Consider the following 21,888-nt stretch of genomic DNA (forward strand, 5'->3'; position numbering starts at 1 on the left):
CTTGCAGGATACATATACTGTGGATAGCACCCTACCTTGAAGTTGGGTGGTACGATGACCTTGCCGGCTGGTATTTGGAGTACAATGGTCTCTCCCTCAAAAAGCCAGAGGTCCCATTGGGAGTGGTTAGCCAGCAGGGCCCAGGGCAGCAGCTCCACCAGCAGAGTGTTCAGGCCAGACTTCCAGCAGGATAATTTCACCTGCATGGGACTGTCCCACTGGGCAAGGGGCTCCAGCACAGACCTGGGAGGGGGTGTATGTGTGACACATTACATATTTTCCAGGAAGTGTAAGAAAACACAAACTAATTAGTTTTTGTCTGTTCCAAGCCAAATGTGTAATTGCTTTAAAATGAAAGACTATTCAGAGACCTCACTGAAGCCAGTGGACTGAGATGCTGTGGAGAAAAAACTGACTTCAATAGTAAGAGGTAAAGTTAAAGATTTTTATAAGATTTGGATTCCTTTCTTAAATTTTACAATGACAGTCTATGATCAGACAAGGGTTTTGTGCTACCACCACTACTCCAAGGTAGCTTGTTATTTGTATTATAGTAAGGATAACACGGTTGTGAATAGGAAGAAAAGGATGATGAATATAGGCTTCTGCAGTAGGGCTATGGGTGCACAAACATATTCAAACATATTACTATAATGACATATACATATAGACAGAGAGACAGACACAGTTACCAAATGCAAAACAAACGATCATTATTGTCAGATCAGCTTGGTAACAGAACTTCACCGGGATTAAGGATATCATTTCCCCCTCTCTGCTCATGTACTTTGGCTGTGGACATGTTTTACATGCTGCCAAATACAGAGTAGCATGCAGCCTTAAACAGGTATTTAATGTGTCATATGTAAATAAACAGTTACAATATGCAGACCATTAACACACTGTCTCACAAGCTAAACAAATACATAGAGAGAAACTGTCTGTAAATAAGTTATGCAATACAAACAGAGGGAACAGTTGACAAAACATCTAGGGACACACATGGGCATGCTGAGACACAGATTAACAGGCAGACAGACAGAAACACACAACCATTTTTCCACCAATCTATCCACAGCAGTCATTTCACAGTAATCATGGTCTTGTGAGCCCTAAACAGTGCTGAGTGCCAAACAAACAGTTCTCTCACGGCCAGTCTTCCCTTTCCCCCAAGGCTGGTTCGACTCTGCTCAACCTACCAACCTGCCGTCTCAAACTTGTCACATACCCGAAGACTCCCTGCTAAGAATAGGGACCAACAAGCACAAGGCATAGTTATTCTTTACCATTTACTGCTGTGTGTGTCTATGTGTGTGTGTGTGTGTGCATGTGTGTGCGCCTTGGCCTCAAGGCTGAGGGCAGCAAAGTGCAGGACTCATTAATCATATTACAGAGCTCACAAAAAAGGTAATTGAAAGAAATGTGCGCAGCAGCTTCTGTCAAACCTGCCAACTCTGGAGTTGAGAGTTTTAGAAGTGTGAATTTTGAGAGGCGCACTACTCTGAGCACACACAGCCTGAAGCTTGAGCTTACCCTAACCCTAACCGCTACAAGATGTTTGTTTAATGGTTGTGGAGGTGTCTTGCTGCCACTAAAAATCCAACAGAGAAAGAAAAATAACATTTACCACTTTCAACTTCCTCTGTCCCTTTAAGACCCAGTATTTACACACTTCCTGCCAAGCAGTTCGGTTGGTTTGGTTTCTCTGCTGTGCCACAGAGACGGAGCAGTCTCCAAACAGCAAACTGTGTCACTGTTATCAACATTAAGGAAAAATATACAAATTAAACTGTGGGTTTCACTTGCTGTCCAAGTTCTGAGTGTGTTTAGAGATAGAAATCAGTGCTATTAATCCTTTAATGACACTTTTTCCCATTTTCTCTTTCCATTTTTATCCTTATGCTGCTTCACATAAAGTAGTAGATTTCTGCCACTTTCCATGATGGGAAAAGTGTTTTGGCCTCAGGCTTTTGTCTCACAGGGATGGATCGCAGGGAAGAGAGAGGTCTGACTGACAGAGAAACCCAACACCAAACAGCAGATAGCAGCCCTGCATGGACATCTAGTTTGTGTGACATTTAAAGATGAACAATGAATATAGTGGTGTGTATATGTAACACAGCGTTATGAGTGTGTGTACACATGTGCTGGGCAACAGTCCGTGTGTGTGTTTGCATATGTATAGAGAGAAGAGAAACCCAAGCAACCACAGGCAGACATATGGCCGTCTTTGTAACTCGGAGACTGTGGGAGAGCATGTGGCCACGTCTCCTACCGCTGCTATCAAGATGTGATTGCTTTGTGACAAAAGATGAGTCCCAGAGTGACGTATGTGGGGGGATTCACATGTGAGTGCTGTACGATGGTATACATAAACTCATGCATGGGTCACATACTGTATACACACATTTGCACAGAAACACATATATACAGTATACACACTGTACGTTCTGCAAAACTGTGCCAAGATTTAACTGAATGCAAGGCCCTGTGACTTGTGTGAGAAAGTGGGAGTCTGACAGAGCGACAGCCTAAATCTCCAGTCTGTGGGGACTGCAGTGGGATTGCAGCCTAATGTCTGATGCATGGCTCTGCATTGTCTTTTGCAGTTAACTGTTTTATTATGTGAACAAAGAGTAACCAATAAAGAGAAGCCTCCCTCATGAAAGGCTCGCTTGCACAACTCTGTGCTTTGAGGAAAGATGCTGTAAGAAGCCTGCTATTAAAAAAACATACTGGTGGGTCTCGATGAAATCTGTGTTATGAAATCCTACCAACCAGATGTAGTGCTTGTCACAGAAGTGCTAAAATAAAAATGAAAAACAATTACACAAGTTGACTTGTGACAAAGGATCATGAGGTGTCAAGGCTTCCAGCTGGGATATGGCTCATATACTCATGATGTTGTGAGTATCAATCTGGCTCATAACTTGTATTATGATCATCATTTTCTCTATCCTGCTTTGCTTTAGCTTGTTTATCCTACTCAGGTGCTTGTAAGTGCAGACAGGCTTTCCAAGATTTCTTTCTAAGCAGGCGTTCAAGAATAATCATGGAAATAAAAGTGCAGCTGACTACATTTGTATTTACCCTCACAGAACATTCACTGCACGTTTTAAAATTAGCGGAGCAGTACCTGTCAGTGTCTTTGGTCACGTAGGGCCACAGAGGCTCAGTAGAGGTTTTCGGACCATAGAAGTCAGCCAGGATGTGTTTCAGGTTGTCCTCATTTTCAGTCTTATTCAATATCTGTTTGATCAGGCTGGTGGAGATTGGCACAGCACAGTGGGACGCATCTTCATCCTCCCTGTGGAGCAGAGCACAATCACAGAATCATTACAGATTTCTCTCAAAAGCTTTTATTTGTCTATTTGGGAAGTTTCCATTTGAAATAGATACTTTAGAGGATTTTTCTTTTAATATAAATATTTTCAGTGATTCTTAATAATGTGCCATCTTCACCCAACAATGTGTGGGTCCTCCTGGCAGGTCGGCACTGTACAAGCTCATTGCACTTTGATTTTCTCCTCTGGTGAAGGGCTTTGTAACTGATTGCTTGAAATGAAAACCTGCGTACTTTTAGGGTCATAAAGGCACATGGTTTGAACCACTGCTATATTTTTTGTCAGCAGACCTGGCTTGGAAGCATGTTTACTTATTCTACGCCAGAAACAATTCAAATATACTTCTTATTTCACTATAGAACAAGACATCTCTTGACAGGATCTGACTATTCCCATTGTTCTGTTCAGAACAATTAAATGACCTCGGGGTAAACTCTGCGTTTACCCTGAAACTTCAAGCAGTCTGAATCTGCCTTTTGTTTTGGACTTTTCTTCCTGACATGCTGTCTAGCCTTACAAACAGTAATTCACAAAGATCATAGGAAAAGCTAAACGGCACTAAATAATCCTATTGGATACCTCAGCCCCAGACACTGGTCAATTATGGCTTTACAACAAGGAGAAAAAAAGAACTAAATCCAAACACTGTAATGGCTTCTTCTCTTTCACTAGACAGCATCCAGTTCCACTTGGCTAAAGCAAAGCAGCCCCCTTACCCCAGAGCAGTAGTTTATTAATAGAGCCCATTGTGCTATAAAAGGAACACAGGGGCTGTTGCTTATGGATCTGGGGCAAGACAGAGGAGAGGGACAAGGTGCTGACAGGAAGCTTTTCATCCAAAGCAGTTCCTGAGGGGGGAAACTGGAAGAGGCTTCTGATTGTAACCCTCAGTTCTCTAATGTGGTGGCCAATATGAGCAGAGCAGGACATAACGGTTCTGGTTAAGACTTGTCTGTGTCTCTTGTGTCGCAGACCGCAGCTATGCTCTCTACCTCGTCCATTAGAGCCCACAACTATGTGTAATTACAGGAAGGAAAGATGAGCTGTTGACCAGTGAACATTCAGGATTGGATCCATCCCAGAGGGTTGGGGTTGTGGAGGGGGTGGGCTTTTGTTCATGTGTGTGTGTACCAAATATGTATATGTGTGAAGGTACGTTTACAATTGTGGCTTATAGTGTGTGTTTGTGAGGATGAAGAGGGATGAGGGATGGATTGAGTTGGGCGGCCAAGGGAGGGGAGTACGTAAGTTTGTGCGGTGAGAGACAGTTTGGGCACGGGATGGATGGTAAACACAAGGAGCATTGTGGTTGCAATCTAGAAAGACAAGACACTTAGTTGTTGCTGAGCTTGTTGTTTGTGCGCATAAAGGGGCCAAATATATTCCCAGTCACTATATGGCCACTGTGGTTCCTTTATGGCAGCTGAAATCAAAACAAACTTTGCGACCAGATATCTAAACACACAACAGTTACAGCAAAAAATTATGTCAGGGGGAGTCAATTACACTCAACGTTTACTCTGTTTATTCAGATCACCACTAGTTGCTACCAAAGGGGTGATTTTTCTTCCATGGATTTGCATAAAACAACATAAATTACAGATGTACAGATAACAAAGACAGTAGGAGCAACAACAATACAGTGTGTACATGTGGTAGTTATTACCTCTGGGGCCATCCATACTGAAACGTAAACACTCATGTTACACAGAGACACTTTGGACCAAAACATCTGTCATTTATACACTATGTATAAGACATGACACATGAGGTAAAGTTGTGATGTTATTAGACTATATAACATACATATGCCTTACATGGCATTTCTTTTATGGGCGAATTTTGATGCAGTTAAACCTTTTGACAATCGATTCAGCTTAGTGGAACCTGCTATGATAAATTGTATAAAGAGCTGTCTCTTACAAGAGGATGTGGACAATATGAGAAAGTGAGAACACACACTGACAAACTGGGACGGAGTAACAGTAGTGATGTATGTGACAGACTCTGCCCATGATGAAGTGGCAACTGTCACACTTATGTTGGCACATAGCTAACCAAGACAACGACAGACACAGACCACACACACATACGATGACACATATCCACATATCCTAGTCCACTCCCACGCAAACATGTGTGCATACACACAAACAATCCTCCCCATGCATGAACTCACACTCACACACACACACACACACACACACACACACACACACACACACACACACACACACATACAATCACAGGGCCAAAAACCTGCTCTCTGTTAGGTCCTGTATCTAAATGAGGTGTAATTACAGTCCAGCCTGACATTTTGGAATTGGAGCTGTTTCTCAGTTGCTGCCAAGCTGGCTTCCTGTTCCCCTGCAATGTGCCTGGATCCCTCTGGATCATGTCTTGATGTTGGCTCACAGAAACCAGAATGTGGTGTGAGAGAACCTTAAGTAAGTGTCTCTCAATCTTCTTTAAATGGAGACATAAAACACCCATTACAGCAGACCAGAGTCAGACACTGTCCTTTGCAGCAGTATGAGCTGGTTGCTGATGATATAATATAACACTGGATTGAAAGATGTAAATTGTCCAGTGAGTCTGTCCCGCTGATCGACAAACATTAACAAGCAAGGATGGAAAGTTGTGTTAATATATCATAGGATGTGCAGAAAGGTTCACTTATTGTGGCTTATTTAGATTTGTGTACTTGGTCTTGCAGGTGAGACAGTTTTCTTATTATTTCTAATACGGTTTTTAGCCTTTGAAGGATGGAAACATAAGAAGTGTAGAGTTTTGGCAACAGAATATACTAGATGGTCTTAATGTATTAAAGCTCAAATAGATATTGATATATGGAGTTTTGTTGTTTGTATTTTTTTTTACCTGGCCTGGAAAGTGAGATGGTGGGTGATGTCAGCCTCAGTGTTTAACAGGGGCTCCTGGTGGCCCTGTCCATGGATCAACTGGCTCTCTCTCAGACCCAGACTCCTCTTCTCTATGTGGATGATTACTGGATCGGGCAAATGGCTCCTCATGACAAACAGTGGACTGAAAACCACCTGAAACCATGGCATTCACATAGAACAATCATCCGTGAGACTTACTGCACAAACAAACTGAGTGTAAAGAATTAAACTGGTACAGATAGTTGGCTGAAAGTGAGAATTGGCTTAGCTGTTCAATAATTGTGCTGTCATGAATCCTAATAAAGAACATTTATTCATTTTGGACTAATCAGTGTATCCTAATAAGATACACTGGGGTTGAAAATATAGCAACAAATAATAGTAACAGTAAAGATCAACCAAGTAAAAACAAACCAGCCTGGTCTAATCACTTCACATCAAAATATACAAAAGAAACTGTTGTAACACTTCCTCTGTGTGCATATGAATAGAAAATGCTTTGGTATTGTGCAGTAATTAATAATACATGGCTCTCATTACCTAGCAAGAGTTGAAGAAACATATGCATCCTCTATAATTATACAATAACTGAGTTTAATCACTGCAGGTGTTAATCTAAGGATTGGTGGTGCAACTGCAACACCAAGAAAAAAATCTCAATTTTACCCACAATATGGAAATAAACATGTAAGTGTTTGTGCACAGGATACTCACTAATCTCTGCTGCATGTGAGAGTCGGGTTCAATGGTGATGAGAGTGCACCACACATAGAGTAAAGAACCACTGGAACATGGCACCTGGAAGGGGACAAGCTGGCTGTTATTGATCTCAATAATCATCAACCCAACTGCCCAAATCATAACTTAAAAAAAAGATATTTCTACAGACGTCATACTGTACTTCAGGAATTTCAGTGCCTCTGCATTATTGCAAAGGGTTAACAGGAAAAAGACACTCAATGGCAACATTTTAGTGTTTGTATGTGGTTAGAATGTAAAATATGGATATCTGATGACTTAAATGCCTTTGTCACTTCTCACTCACAGACAGGATTTTTACTGCTTCCATCAGTGACACATTATCATGTTTTGTCCTATAAAACTTTGTTTCTTGGCTTCTACCAGTAGTTAAAAGTTAAGTCTCCCTTAAAGCCTATAACACAGTATAATGGCTGAGGCGACTGACAACTGTTAGTGCTAGATAATGGGCCATTACAGGCAGTTAAATCCTAGCAAGATTTAAAGACTGAGAATATGCCCACCGAAGGCTGAGCACTCTTAATGTGGCACTGCTGTTTGTGTCATTTACTCCTCTTTCCTTATTAAAACCTTTGGATGCCAAAGCACATTACAAGTGGTCTAGTTTATGACAGACCCGGGACTTCATTTACTGGTGGGGACAACACAGTGGAGAAAAGAGACAGAGCGAACATTCGGTTTCAATATACAGTCCATTGAAAAGCAACCTTGTTGGGATGAGGGAGTGAAACTTTGGCAAACAGATACTAACCCTGATCCACCAAAAACACCCACAGCTGGAATAAGGTCATGATGACCTCCTGTGTTTTGTCGAAAGAAAACGGCAAGAGCAAAAAAAATAAGAAATAGGGAGGAGGAAGGTGAGATATGAGGAAGAGGAGTTACTTCAGATGGATGACTGTTACAGAGAATCAGGAGCCAGATGAGAAAGGCAACAGACATCAACGCAGGAGAGAGTTAGAGGGTGGAACAGGTGGATAAGCTGGATGCCAAGGGATGAAATAAATAAAGAGGATGAGTTAACAACTACAAGATAGATGAGTGAGCCAGTGAGTGGGCGGGAGAGTAAAAGAAAGGGAGGAAACAAGAGACTGAAATAGGAAGCAGACAGAGATAGAGAGATCTGAGGATCCAGCTACTAGTCCAGGCAGCTCTCTCATTTAGAGCCAACCCTCCATATGTGTAATGAATGGCTGATCTGAGGAGAAGAGATAACAGCAGAGGTTGGAACGGAGTCAGAGATGTTCAGACCCACACAGAAGCGGGAGCTGTACTATGGCTAGCTGTTAACAGCATGGGGCATATAAAAGAAGAAAACAAAGAGAGAGGGGCACGCAAAATAGAGAACAAGAAAAAATAAAGAAGAAGAGAAAAAACAGCAGGAATGGAGAGAGGAAGTGATCGTCTGGCGCTAATCCAGCAGTGTGAAAATGCCTTCAAAGCCTCTCCCTGTGCCCACATATCAGCAAGTGTTTGGTTATGGTTAGTGTTGTTATGAGAGAGCATAAACTGTATTTTCTCCCTCTCAACATGGCTGGGTTATGGGTTGGAGGGCCTTTGTAAGCCTATCTGAGGGGAAGATCTCAATCTGTTCTAACAGTGAGTAGCATGCGAGCTCTGCCACTGTGGCCACCCAGGAGAAGAGGATCCGGTCACAGTTGGTGGTCTAGTCACCAGTTCCAAACATGTGTGTGGATGGAGAGATGGTTGGAAGTGGTGTGCGCAATGTGTGCGTCTATCTGCGTTTGACTGGGTAGCACATCCAGCTTCCATTTGGACAATCAACCTTATCATTCTGGAGCAACTACAGTCTATACACATTCTGTCTGCCAATATACGTGACAAGTGAAAAAATGTATGGTTAGGAAATCTTGCAGGTGCTTCTTTTACAAGATTTGAGTTGCTGACTATTCCACACTGTAGGAAGGATAATGAGGCCTGTCAAGAGCTAAAATAACATTTAAAATAACTAATTTAACCACTAACTAACCAGCAGTAAAAAGCATCTTGACAGGTCTTTGGAGAAACGGCCCTAAACAAGCACCAGCTCGGTCTAGTCATGGAAATCAGTTACAGTGTCAGATTGTGGTTATGGTTGCCTCGATGTATTTTATGTTAACGTACCTGTACAACAGAGCTGCTGCTCCCTTTGTTCCTCCTCTCCAGCTGAACATCCTGGGACCAGTCTTCATCTCCTCGAGCCCTCACACACAGCTCTGTCATCTCAGTGTCCTCCAGCACATAGGAAGGCAACTTGGCCCCAGCCTCCAGGCAATCACAGTGCTCCCTAACCACCGTCTGACTGTCAGGCCCCACATAGTGCTGCACCACACGCAGCTCAATGTCCTGAGTCAGATAGCTGCACATTACCTGCCGCCCACAGATTATTACCTGGAGTTAAAGACAAAAGAGGAGAATCGCAATAATTAGAAATAAAATAATTCATTTCATGTTGAAGTAATACACACTGGCCCTTTCTCAGCTCTACCTGGAAATCCTGTGCAGGTACTTTTGTTTTTAAAAACCTGTCTTTTGTCAGTCTAGGTAAGTTTGTAGAAGTATAGGTAGTTAGGAAAAGGGGTTGTACTACATTTTTTAAACCAATATTAGGAAAAATCCTCCTCTATCAAATCTTTCAAACCAAAAGGTCACAGATGGCAGAAACTGCTTTGCTTCTGAAAGCCTTCTGAATCAGTACAACTTCAAGTTCAACAGTCCTTGCTTCTCTATATGAGCCTCAGGGCATGATGCCTCTGTAGCTGTGCTGCTGCTATCTCTGTTCTTATCAAAGGGTTGCTATGAAGCCTGACGGCTTCCTCACTGCCTGATCACAAGGTCACTGTCCATCACTCCATATATAGTACACGTACACATAAAACGTTTCCTTTCATCTTACCTCATGTGCCACACATACACAGACCACAGGCCTCATTCTTGTCCTAAAATTCTTTCCTTTTTCTATGAGTGCTCCAAGTCACATCCACCAAACTCTCTTAACTGTTACAGCTCTCAGTAGGTGATGTTACACTGCTGGGTGCAAAAGAGGATGATAGTGGACAACAACCTGCAGTAAGACCATGAGGCGGCTGTCACAGTGAGAAAAATCCCACTTCCACTGTTTCTAGCTTCTCAAATGTTACAATTTGCTTCTTTTCTGTTTTAGGTGAAGGTGTCGTCCTTGAAACTGGGAAACAGATCATAACTGATCAATAGTAGTCAGCAGCAGCCCTAATGCCTCTGCCTGCACATGTGTCCTGTGTTTAATTAAGAGATTGCGTGTGTGTGCAGATTTGTGGTATTTATATTTTTTAACAGCAGTCAACATGAGGTGCTAATATGAATGATGAGGAGGCTGTCACAATGAAAGATTATGGGGTAGCTAGACCGAAACGGAGAGGACAGCACTGTGTGACACAAGATGAAGTACGCTAACGCAGACAGGAGCAAACTTCCTCTGTAGTATCAGCCTCTGTCCCACTATGAGGCTTTGTATTGTGAATTGGATGTGACCAATGCTCCTACCCCATCACTGGTTCCAATGGGAACAAGATGTAAGCAGTCAGGGACAGACAGGGGAAGGAATGTGAGAGGCCGAGTCTGTTTTGTCTGGAGGACGAGAGGGAGACATGTACGACACTTGACACTGTTTACATAACAAAGTGTCACCGCTATAATCTGATGGCATCTCTGCATTTTCAGGAATACAGCAACTCTACCTTCTATTATGGAAAAATCCAAACATGATTCACTACTTGTCTTGGTGAAAAAGACGAAAGCGGCTGGTTTATGATTTCCTGTGCTCTTCTTTCTGAAATGATTGGGCACATTGTGTTTTTGGATGGCCTCAAACTCACCAGTTTATGTTTTAATGCTTTAAAGCAGATTATAAAAACTGACAAAAACAGCCGAGCAACTACTAAATCATAACATAAAAATGGAAGAAAAGTGGATATTAAAAAGTGCTCATCTGAGAACGAACACTGGGAAAAAGGCCAGGCTTCCGCAGCAGCAGTCAACAGGAGTAATGCGTTCCTGCTTTCTCTGTGGTAATGAACCACTTACAAAATTTTTTACAGGTTAGCGGTGAGCTAATCTGCAGGATCTCTATACTATATTCTTGATTATGTTGAAAACTTTGGTCCTTGTTTATTACTGTGGTGTATTTGCACCTCAAATCTTGACTTGTCAATTAAAAAGTGTTGCTAGTGCTGTGAGGCTTATGCCTTGGATGTTCTAAACATTAAATTTGGGTTGAGTAATCCTCTTCATTATTCCAGTTAACCTTGATGCGGCTATAAGAAAGGAAAAATGTATACGTTTTTGTATGTCAGAAGATTTTAACCCAGAAATACCAAACATGACATCTCCATGACAATTGAGAAGACAGTGAGATAGTGTGAATAGACATTGTGTTAAGATTTTTTTGTCGAACCAAAGACATTCTTAGAACAGCAAATGTAATACTTTTCATATTTAGGTCATATCTAGAATGAAAAATGATGATGAATGATGATGAATGATGGTTGCAGGATGAAAAAAGTAAATAATGTGTTTAATACATTTTTCGTTAATATTTTCTCAAATCATACATTTAAGAATTTGTGTGTGTTTACAATGCAAACCTATCCAAAACAACAACAACAACAACAACAACAACCACCAAACAAACCAAAACTGACAGTACCTGTTTCTGGACTCCACTGAGCTGCACCACCTTGATGATGAGCGAAGCGGTACGTCCTTTGTACTGAATGGTCCTCAGCAGGGTCCCTACATTGTCCACACTGAAGGCCTCTGACCAGCGCCAGTTTCCCCATCCCTCGATGCAGATGTGCAGCAGCTGTAGGATGGGACACAGCAGGACACACATACAAAAACAGGGACAAAGGACACCTCAGAGGTTAGTCTTCTTGCCCTTTATTTATCCCCAAGCAAAAGGCAAGTAAACAACAAGATTCTTTGTTTAGAAGATTTTGGAAGGGGGGAGAAGAACAACAAAGTTCCTGTTTACTGGTGCTGAACAGGCCTTCTGCTGTTGCAAGTAGACATAGGAGGTTGCACACAATAAACTGACTGGTGGAAAACAGCTGATGTGGAAGCTCATTATGGCTACATGTGTGTGTGTATACTTATGCGGTTAGATGAGGAAGGCTCTGTTCTCCACACGTCTAAATAAGAGGCAGATAGTTTGGCTCTCAACCTTTTCAGCTTTATATCCATCATTCAGTGTGGAGCACATCCATGTGTGTGGCTGAGTCTAAACACACAGATACAGGAGGACAGCAATAAACAGACTCTGTCCTGTCTTTTGACATTCAAACAGCTTTACAGTGGGGACAATTTTCCGACCATTTTCCACATAATTCCTTGTATTGTGGGCCACAACAGGCAGCAGGGCTGATAATATGAATAGAGGCATCATTTCTAAGATAACTACATCTATATCTTAAGACAGTCTTTATACTGGTGTTTAAGTTGCTTTTTCCACTACACAATATACACAATGCAATAACACAGACTTTGCTTTAAAGAAAAGTGTCATGAAGTGCATATTTCTGCAGACATGTCCCCTTCACCTAAATCCAGATGCATACAGCACCTCTGTGCTACAGTGAGGTCATTCAGAGATCTGTCCACTTCTAAGTACAGGATGCTGTATTCTACATGACAAGGAAACTAATTTGTCAAACAATGTTAGTGTTGTCATGGATTATGGTCACGATACGGGGACAGAATCACAAATATGGAGCAGGATCCAAAGACTTCTCCCCTCCAAAGGCAGCGTGGCTGACCTTCCACCTGGCTGAACTCTCTCTGTCAGCCTCGTTGCCAACACAACTTCAAACTTGCAACAGTAAAAAAGGGAGGGGAGAGAATGGGAGAAAGACAAAGAAGCAATGTATGTGAGTGAGAAAGACAGGGGGGACAAGAGGGTCAGGGGAGGGTCAGGGGAGGGACAGGGGAGTGACCAGATTGAAACCCAGAGAAGCGTTTTTGAAGATTTACACTTTGACTTGTCGCTTCAATGCACCAAACATCGAGCCAATCTGTTTAAAGAAAAACAAATTACTCCTGAGGTTAAAGAGCATGGGGGGACCCTGGTCAAGACCCTCTGTGTTTCTCTCCACTCCAGTCTTTCCTCACTGTTTGAAGGCAGATTTCTTTACAATAACATTCTTAATCAAAGCCTGGTTCACTTTTTTAAAGATCATCCCTCCTCTCTGTTGGCTGAGTGGAAATTACATAATTTCTCAGATCTCCTGCTCAGTGGACTTACTCACGGGGAAAGTGGCAGAGTGGTGTAAACAGTCAGGTTGCAAAAGTTAAGGTTAAGCCTAAGGGTGGAGAACCACTAGACGACTCCCTAAACCAGCTCCCAGGCTCTCTTTAAGTGACCTGGTGCTGGATGAGATGGAAACTTTTTAATTTGCATTCATCTTCAAAGCTCTCAGTTTTAGCCTTCGTCCTTTAGATTTTGAGTGCGACTGGGATCGGTGTTAATTATCTTCAAAATCCTGTAGCAGTGAACCTATTGTCTCTGCTGTGCCTGAGAACCATCTGTGAAGACCAATCTGTTATTTCAACACTAGTCTCTCCTTTAACCCCTCTATCCTTCCCTCTTTCTCCATCCACTTAATCATGCCTGTGGCTAAACTTAACCTTTAAGTGAGAAGTCATAATAACGTCTCTCCTCAAACTTCAAACAGCAACTGCCGCTCTTGTTTTAATTCATCACTGTTCTGACTCAAGCAGAGGAAGAAAAAAAAAAAAAACAGCAGTGACACAGATGAACTGGACACGTAGGACAACAAGTATGAAAAATAAGAAGCTGCTGTGCCTTTGTGATTTATCCAACTGTGACACTGAGAAAACCCAGTCAGCCACATGTGGTGGTTTTATGCACATGGATTAAGCCTGTAATGTGGAACGTCACCAGTAGAAATCGCTTTGTAGTAAAATGAGGCTTAATCTGAAGCAAAAACTCATAGATCAGACTTTACTTCAATTAATCAATGAATTATCCCTAAGGTAGGATCACTTAATACAATAAAGTAAATACAATAATATTGTGTACACTGCAGCTGAGGTGTAAATGGAGAGGGGAAACTGCATCATGAAAATAAATAACAAATAACTGCACTCATTTTAAGAACTTAAATATCGGTAAGAGTTAATTAACGCAGCTGTCCAGAACCAATGGCCCAAGGCCTTACATGAGAGTAAAGTCCAGAGTTGCCTATACTGTATAATGGCTTCACAAAGCCAGCATGCTAAGGTGAAAAACAAGACAGGACTGAAATAGGTGGAAAATATAGTAAGCATGAATGTGTAAATTCTCTCAGAGTTTTAAAAAAGCCAACAGCAACTACTCAGCTTTTATTTTGATAAACATGGGAAATTTAATCATCTATAATATCTATATCAACTCTTTAAAATGTGATTGTCTTACTCTACAAATATCTTGACAAAAACAAAGTTTTGAGAAAAACCTGCCTTCCTTTTGTAACCTCAGCTGCTTATTAAGTTTTTATCTCATTTCCAAATAAATCGTTTTAAGAACTCCTACATTCACCCTCAGCAACTGGCAAAGTTGAAGATGCTTTGTCCAAAACAAATGAAGAAACCATCCGTCATATTATTATTATTTCCCAAGTTGGGTATTGAGTGTGAAAGAAATGTGAAATTGAAATCTCAGTCTCTCCTTGTTTCCCTTACATCTCCTGGGAGGGATTGTGATTATGGCTGGCTGATAGTGGACACTTAGCTTCCAGAACATTACTGGGCTCCAGTTTTGGTACCAGAGTGATCTGCTTCGGGACTATTCAACTGAATAATTGGATGTAGTTGTACAAAGCATTTTCATTCTGTGACTGAAATGAACAGTGCATTGTCTGTTATCAGTTTCTCTGATAGCGAGTAGGATTTGGCCAGGATCATGTCATATTGTTGCTTTTCCAATAACAAAGCTGGCCACAAGTCCTGACATTAACAAAACACTAGCATTCATCCAAATTCTTTGGATGTAGTTTCACAAATGATATCGATATGTCAATAAAACGCTTTGGTCAAACATATTTTCTACTCATTAATATAATCAAATTACAATCATTCATCCCAGTTCTTTAGAAATTAACTGACTCAAAGTTACTGATATGGCTTTTGGTTTGACTTAAGACCCCCGCCTTGCACCATCGTGAAGGTTTACAGTAACATGTTTGTCCAGATACACTAAAATAATGGATTATCTGACTAATGTGAAATGAGATTGTTTATTCCTGCCTGAATTGAATCAACTCCATTCCTCTTTGGTCTAATGTCCACAGTCAGACTGCAGAGCCTACAGGTATTACTGAATGTTGAGCACATAATGACGCTTTGACATTTTCAAATCAGAGACCCTGCTGATATTATGACTAACCTAGACATAACAAAGGACACCTGTCTATTAAACCGTATATCAGAGGGTCAGAATGACGACATTCAAATCCACACAGATCATGTTGAGACCGTGAATGGTCTTATCACAAAATCAAGTCTAACATGAACTTTCTGAAACCCCATCACCCAGATTTGCCAGTTACTATGGAAACTAAATGCAGAACCCAAACATGGGACTGACACATTCAGAAATGCTGTTAACTTCTGAGAATTACCATCTCCACCCGCGTGAACTGTAAGTAACATTCAGTGAGTCAATCAACCAACCAAATTCCTTCACAGGAGCGATGTCATGTCTACTGCCTGGCCCAGTGCTTAACCCTGTCCCAGGAGAAAATAATTAGCAACAAAGATTCCTGTAAAAGACGGCAAGATATTGGTCAGTCATAAGCAAAGCAATGACTCTAAAGTTCCTGGTAAACAGTCATTGCTTCATTCAAATGGCAAACACTCAAGTTATTGCTTTGATAATGCTGGTGTCAGGACAAATGTTAGCACAAGCATAGATGGACAGAACAGAAAACCCCTCTGTCCCTCTATCTCACACACACACCTAAATCTAACCATATCCTACCCTTAAAACACATCTTTATGTTATTCCTTCTTGTCCCCATAAGGAAGACAAGTCCCCACAATGTGACTTTGTAAACAGATTTAGGTCCCCACAACATGAGTAATACCTGGACCACACACACACACACAGACAGACAGACACACCAAATGCCCTCCCACCCCTGTCCCCCTGCAGACAAAACGAGTCACTCCTGCCACTGTAACCGCTATCCGTCTTGTGTCCTCTCACAGGAATGTGCTTGGGCACACATAACACAAATTAAGTGTCTGTCCGCAGTGGAGATGTAATCAGCATTCCTGGATGCTGCACAGACGGGCTGACAAAGCCACAGTGGTCTTTGGCCGTCTACCCATTACTACCATTCCTTCATTCCATTTCACTCAGACTATAATAGGGGATTTGAGACATGGGGACATGCAGTAGAGGTATAAACAACACCAGTAGCTTTGCACACTAGTTTCCATAACAGGCCCAAAGAGGCTGCGGCAAGTCTTAGATGGCTGATTTTGCCCAAAGCAAGCTCTAAATTAAACTTTCTGAAGCTTGAAAGATTTAAAATTTGAAAATGATATGAACTCAATTTCACATATCAAATGTTAAAATATAGTCTGACAAGTCTCTGTACTGCCCATCTTATTTAATGTTGTCTGGGCAAAGATGAGAAAAGAGGGATGTGGAACAGAGGCTGGTCTTGTCTGGTGAAATTTCTTTGGGACCAGGGAGCTAGCAAGCCATCTAACAAATGAGAAACAGGTTTACACTCAGACACAAAGCAAAATAATATGAATTTGGACTTTGTCCTACAGAAAGGATGGGTATGAGAGAGAAAAGAAAGAAGTAGGCAAAGTTGAACTGCAGTGAAAAAAAGAGAATGTAAATGAGTTAAAGATAGAACAGAGAGACACAACAGCATCCTTGCCAGGGCAGTGAGGGCTAACCCATGTAACATGAGGGAATTATGGTGGTTTTAACAGCTGTCTGCAATGCTTCTCTCCTCCTTGGCTCCCTCCCTCTGACAAAAGAAGCAAGGCAGTGCGACATCAAAGCCCAGATTTGCAAGTCTAAGAAGCGGTTTGAGAGCTGGAAAAAGGTACAGAGAGAAGGCATTGTATGGGTCCGTGGTTGACAGAGGAGACGTTAAGAGGTTTATGCTTGACTAACATTGTTCCATGGTTCTCCCTCTGGTTTCTACCAAGGAATCTTAGACATCTTAGGGCCTCAAAGGTTCCAAAAGATGCAGACGCGGCAAGTGTTTGCACCAAATGAAGAAAGCTGACAAAAGGAATACTGTCTGAGAGGAGAGAGGTTTGAAAACCACATGTTGGGGGGGATGAAGGAGTCAATAATCGAGGACCCTTGAAAGGACAGAGACCTTATCTCAGTTTAAGAACGCAAAAAACAACATGCTACACATACAGTGTACTGCACACAAAGTACATATACAGTATACAAATACATAGGTTCACCCACAGCATGCTCAAATTCATATCCACCCAAACATCCATCCTTTCTACACATGTATTCCTGTTCAGGGTCACATGACATTGTTGCTTATGCATGAAAAAAGCAACAGGAAAATACCTAAACACATCAGACAAACACAAATAAACAAACACACCTACTGTACATACAAGTGAAAAGAGTGGTATGTTCTTGATCACAAGCTGACAAGACAAAGTCACCCATACCATGACCACAACTGCAGTGCCTCTTAAATACCAGGGACTCTTGAGTGACTGCAGTCTAACTCAGACAACATTGGTGTCTGTACTGATTTGACAGTGCAATGCTCAGTGCAATGTAGTGCTTCAATATAGAGAGGCTTGCTTTACTACAATAGAACCAAAATCTCTACTGTTCACAAACAAATGCAGCATTGGTTAACCCTATACAGCTAGGGGTTAAGATTAGTTTGATTAATGAAACTGAGGCCCAGAAAAATTAGTCACATGATCATGAACCAAAAAAGGTTTCTCCTGCTTCCTGCAAGTAAAGCATGTGCATTAGTATTTATTTGATCATTCCAATCATCTTTTTACTATTTGTAAGTTTTATAACCATTTAATCTGAAATGCTGTTATGGTGGATGACCAGTATATGGCAAGAGGCCTTTCTGGGTCCCAGGGTGTCATGTGACCTGTAGTTCCTACTGTGGCCACTACCTCATAAGAGCCACCCAGCCCAGTGCTATTCCTGTGGGATCGGTCATATAGCACTAAGGTGCTGTCCGTGGTGCTGAACTCAGGGCAGCACCAATGGGACCACAACGCTTCCTGATTCTTCTAATTCAGGAGAGAATCAAGGTGAGCTGGTTAAACAGTATGGAGCAGAGAGAGAGAGAGGGCAGGACCAGCAGCTGTGCCCTTTGGGGCAGACAACCTTGTTCACTCTCTGCTCCATTCTGTCAACATGCTACTCCAGGTGGCGCTCTTCCAATCCAATACGTTAAAAGTTATTGCATGTAAATGTGAAAGGAAATCAAAATTAGTGTATCTACACTTATTCAGTTAGTTTTTCAGTCATGTGTATGCAAAATGTTCTGGTTTGTAAAATAGAGTGGAAACACAAGGCAGGAGGAGAATTATAGGGAAGCTGTAGGTTTCTGGTTGTTAATTGTCCACAGTGGAAAACTCTCAACTGCGGTCCGAACTCACAGCCATGGGCAGGGAATGATGTCCAAAAGAAACTCTCCACCTGGATAATGTGGTTTGTGTGGTGACTACATAGTGCAGGCTGTGTTGAACAAGTCAAATAATCCTGACTGTTTTGCTACTCTTATCATGTGAGATTGCAGGTTAAAAAGACTGTTATTTTGTCTCAGAGAAGTTTTCCCTTGACAGTTTAGAGCCCCGTTGACCTGAGAATTTATATTTGTTGCAATTTTTAATGCTTCTGCAAAGACAACCCTTCCTCATCTAAGGGAGGCTGCTGCAGTTCTCCTGCCTTGTTTGTCTCTGTGCAATATTAAATATCACTACTGAATGCATTAAAGGTCTACATTAATCTGTAAAACAGCATGTTCCTACAATTGTTGAACACCATTTACACTTTTGTCACATGCTCACTAGGAGAAGTAATCCTTCTTGTTTTCTACCAAATAAAATTGAACCTGTGGGACATGTTACATGACATTTAAATTTTTACTCAAATGCTGAGAAAAGACAAGAGTGTATTACATATTTTTAACATTGTGGGGTGTTATAGACATGCAAATGACAGCAAACAGTGTTATCTATCTATCTTAACAATCTTAGCTATCATTTCAGTTTTACTTTTAGCTATGCAGAAAAGTTCTGAAAAAGTTGTAAAAAGAAAAGATACCCGCTATGTCGAAACAAAAGACATTGGCCACAGACCTCATTCTGTACTGACATCATAGGACAACATGGGTTGGTTGACTTATTAAGACTGGGATCTCAATTTAATAAATCTGTCATAATGTGGCTCGGGTCATTAAAACATACCAACACTTTTGTCATGTGGACACCAACCAGAAACAGTTCTGCTGCCCAAACTGGGTTGCAAACCATGGCTTAAGACCCTTTGTTGTAGTTTCAAGGCCACAGATTTGATTGAGAGGATGAAAACATATTTTTTAAACTGCTAACATATTGGCATGTTTAAAAAGATTTACAAAGAAAAACAAATATGAGATTCTAGCAGCTTAGCTCTCATCAACATGATAATTAAATTAATCTCCTCATTTCAGAGGGAGAACTTCCTCTGGGACACACTGCACAAGGAGTGGAATTACTCAAACATATATACACACACAGTCATGACAGACCAATGGCTCATCAGATATACACCACTGAATCAAAATAAAATCTGATGGCATGTCAGTTAGAGTGAGAAAACAAACTCTTTTAAATACTGCGTTGAGTTTGGAGGGATGAGCAGTAATTAACTGTGCAGAAATAAAAAGAAAAAGTGGGTGGTGAAGGTGGAGACTGGCTGTCCTTGTATTTTTCATGAAAGTCTGTCTGTGGTGGAGAGCTGTGGTGGAGAGCTGGGGAATGTAGAATATTGTTTTAAAAAGGTTGGATGGGGACCAAATGGGGGGGGGGGTTGCAGAGAGATGAGAATGGGTTTCTAGAAAATCCAAGATTCACTTATGTCAAAAATTACTGGCATCATAATTTTGTCGAAACATTGCCTTTGTGTTTGCAGTATAAGGCATGATAAACACAAGGTTCAGAACTTCTTGAGACACATCGTATTAATCACTAATCAAGCCTGCTCCCAAAAAGCACTGCTGGAAGAAAATGTTTCATCCCTCCAGTGACAAGAAAAAATGCTAACTAAAGGGAAGTGATTTCTTAAAAAGCTTTAGCATTAACATTTGTCCTGCCTGAAGGTGAGGACATTTAGAGGAATGGGTTACAGGAGAATGTGTATGTGTAGGAAAACAGTCCATTGGCTGATATAGTTGATACAGTTTAGCCTTGTTTACTGCAGTGCTGGAATGAACAGAGATGCGGGCACAAGAGACCTTAGAGCTCTGGAAGTAAATCTAAACTTTCTATCTTCAAAGAGGGGTCGCAACTCAGGTGGTAGTGCAGGTTGTCTGATATCTGGGTTGGCAGTTTGATCCCCTGCTCCTCAAACCCAGCCACTGGGGATGAATAAGCCAGTGCATTCTTAGCGCCAAATGAAACATATGGATGATAAAATCAGGATGAGCTGCCTCTAATGGGAGCAGCTGGAAGAAGAAGATTCACTCTGATTTCTTCAGCATAATATAGCAAATATTTTTGTCACTGAATTTTGCTCTAGATAATAAAAGTAAATTCTGAAGCGCTTTGGATAAAAGTACTATATAAATGTAGCCAAATGCAGCCAAAATGCTGTATGCCCAGGCAGGTGGGACATGGCTGCATGCATACCACAAAAAAAAACACATTCATTTATATCAGTGAGTAAGATGAAGAGACAAAGAGGGCGTTTCCTGAATGATGGTCTTACTAATCCATCAGCCAGAGCTGCAGTCAAACATTTGGTTTAATACAGGGATCCTTTGACGTCTTTCTTATTGTTTTGTTAGTTGAGCTGTGCTGACTAAGAAGGCCTCCTCCCTCACCATGGACATTTACCATGTAACCTGGACCAGGAATGTGAATTGTGCATAGCTGAATAAAGCTGTAACCTCGCCTAACGATGATGTTGTTTGTCTGAGGTTATCCTTGCCAGGAAGCCATGATGATTATGACCCTGTCTCTCTAAGGAATGACTTAGCTTCTGACACATTGACTCACACACAATTTGTATCTTGTTGCTATAGTTACAAAATGTTAAAATAACCAGAACATGATGCATCGTCAAATTTAATCATTCAGCCAACATATTCAACATTTTTGGACAAAGGCATTGCCTAATCACAATGGTGATATTTTGGTTATTAGATTATTTCACTAGGGGGTTGTTTCAGAACGCACGCCTGGACAAGATAAAGAGTGCGACATTGCAGGATAAATGACTGTACTGTTACACAATGATGAGCTATTACTAATCACTCAGTGGGGTTGAATTTTTCATGCTTCAGTCGTTCATGTAACTTCAAATGAAAGTGAGCTTAGACACAAACCATCATCAAAATGTAAAGGTTAAAGCCAATGTTCAAGCTTTGCCTGAAGATAATTCCTATAAGCACATGTCTTCCTTCTGGACCTGATCCAGCTTGGAGGATAAACAACAGGAAAGTGTAGGTTTTCTCCAGAGGTCAAACTGGACAGGAGTCCCTTTCATTGGCTTCTCATTCTCCCTCTGATCACTCAATGCGTGGGTTAACCTGACTGGAAGTAATATCGCCCAAAGGGTCGGCCTAATCTACTGCAGTTAAAGCCACAATCTTGGATGAAGAGCACAACTA

At 41.4% G+C, this 21,888-nt stretch overlaps 1 protein-coding gene across 1 annotated transcript in view; it reads right to left on the bottom strand.

Moving 5' to 3' along the window:
• vps13b (vacuolar protein sorting 13 homolog B) overlaps positions 1–21,888 on the bottom strand; it is a 322,535-nt gene that overhangs the window by 17,931 nt on the left and 282,716 nt on the right. The window contains exons 47-52 of the mRNA XM_022753222.1: positions 11,691–11,846; positions 9,131–9,397; positions 6,962–7,045; positions 6,225–6,400; positions 3,137–3,307; positions 36–243 (exon numbers count right to left, since the gene is read on the bottom strand). Of these exons, the coding sequence (XP_022608943.1) occupies positions 36–243; positions 3,137–3,307; positions 6,225–6,400; positions 6,962–7,045; positions 9,131–9,397; positions 11,691–11,846 (1,062 nt within the window). The remainder of the gene's footprint in view (positions 1–35; positions 244–3,136; positions 3,308–6,224; positions 6,401–6,961; positions 7,046–9,130; positions 9,398–11,690; positions 11,847–21,888) is intronic.

This window comes from Seriola dumerili, unplaced genomic scaffold (genome assembly GCF_002260705.1).
Source record: "Seriola dumerili isolate Sdu_G_001 unplaced genomic scaffold, Sdu_1.0 BDQW01000191.1, whole genome shotgun sequence".
NCBI lineage: Eukaryota > Metazoa > Chordata > Actinopteri > Carangiformes > Carangidae > Seriola > Seriola dumerili.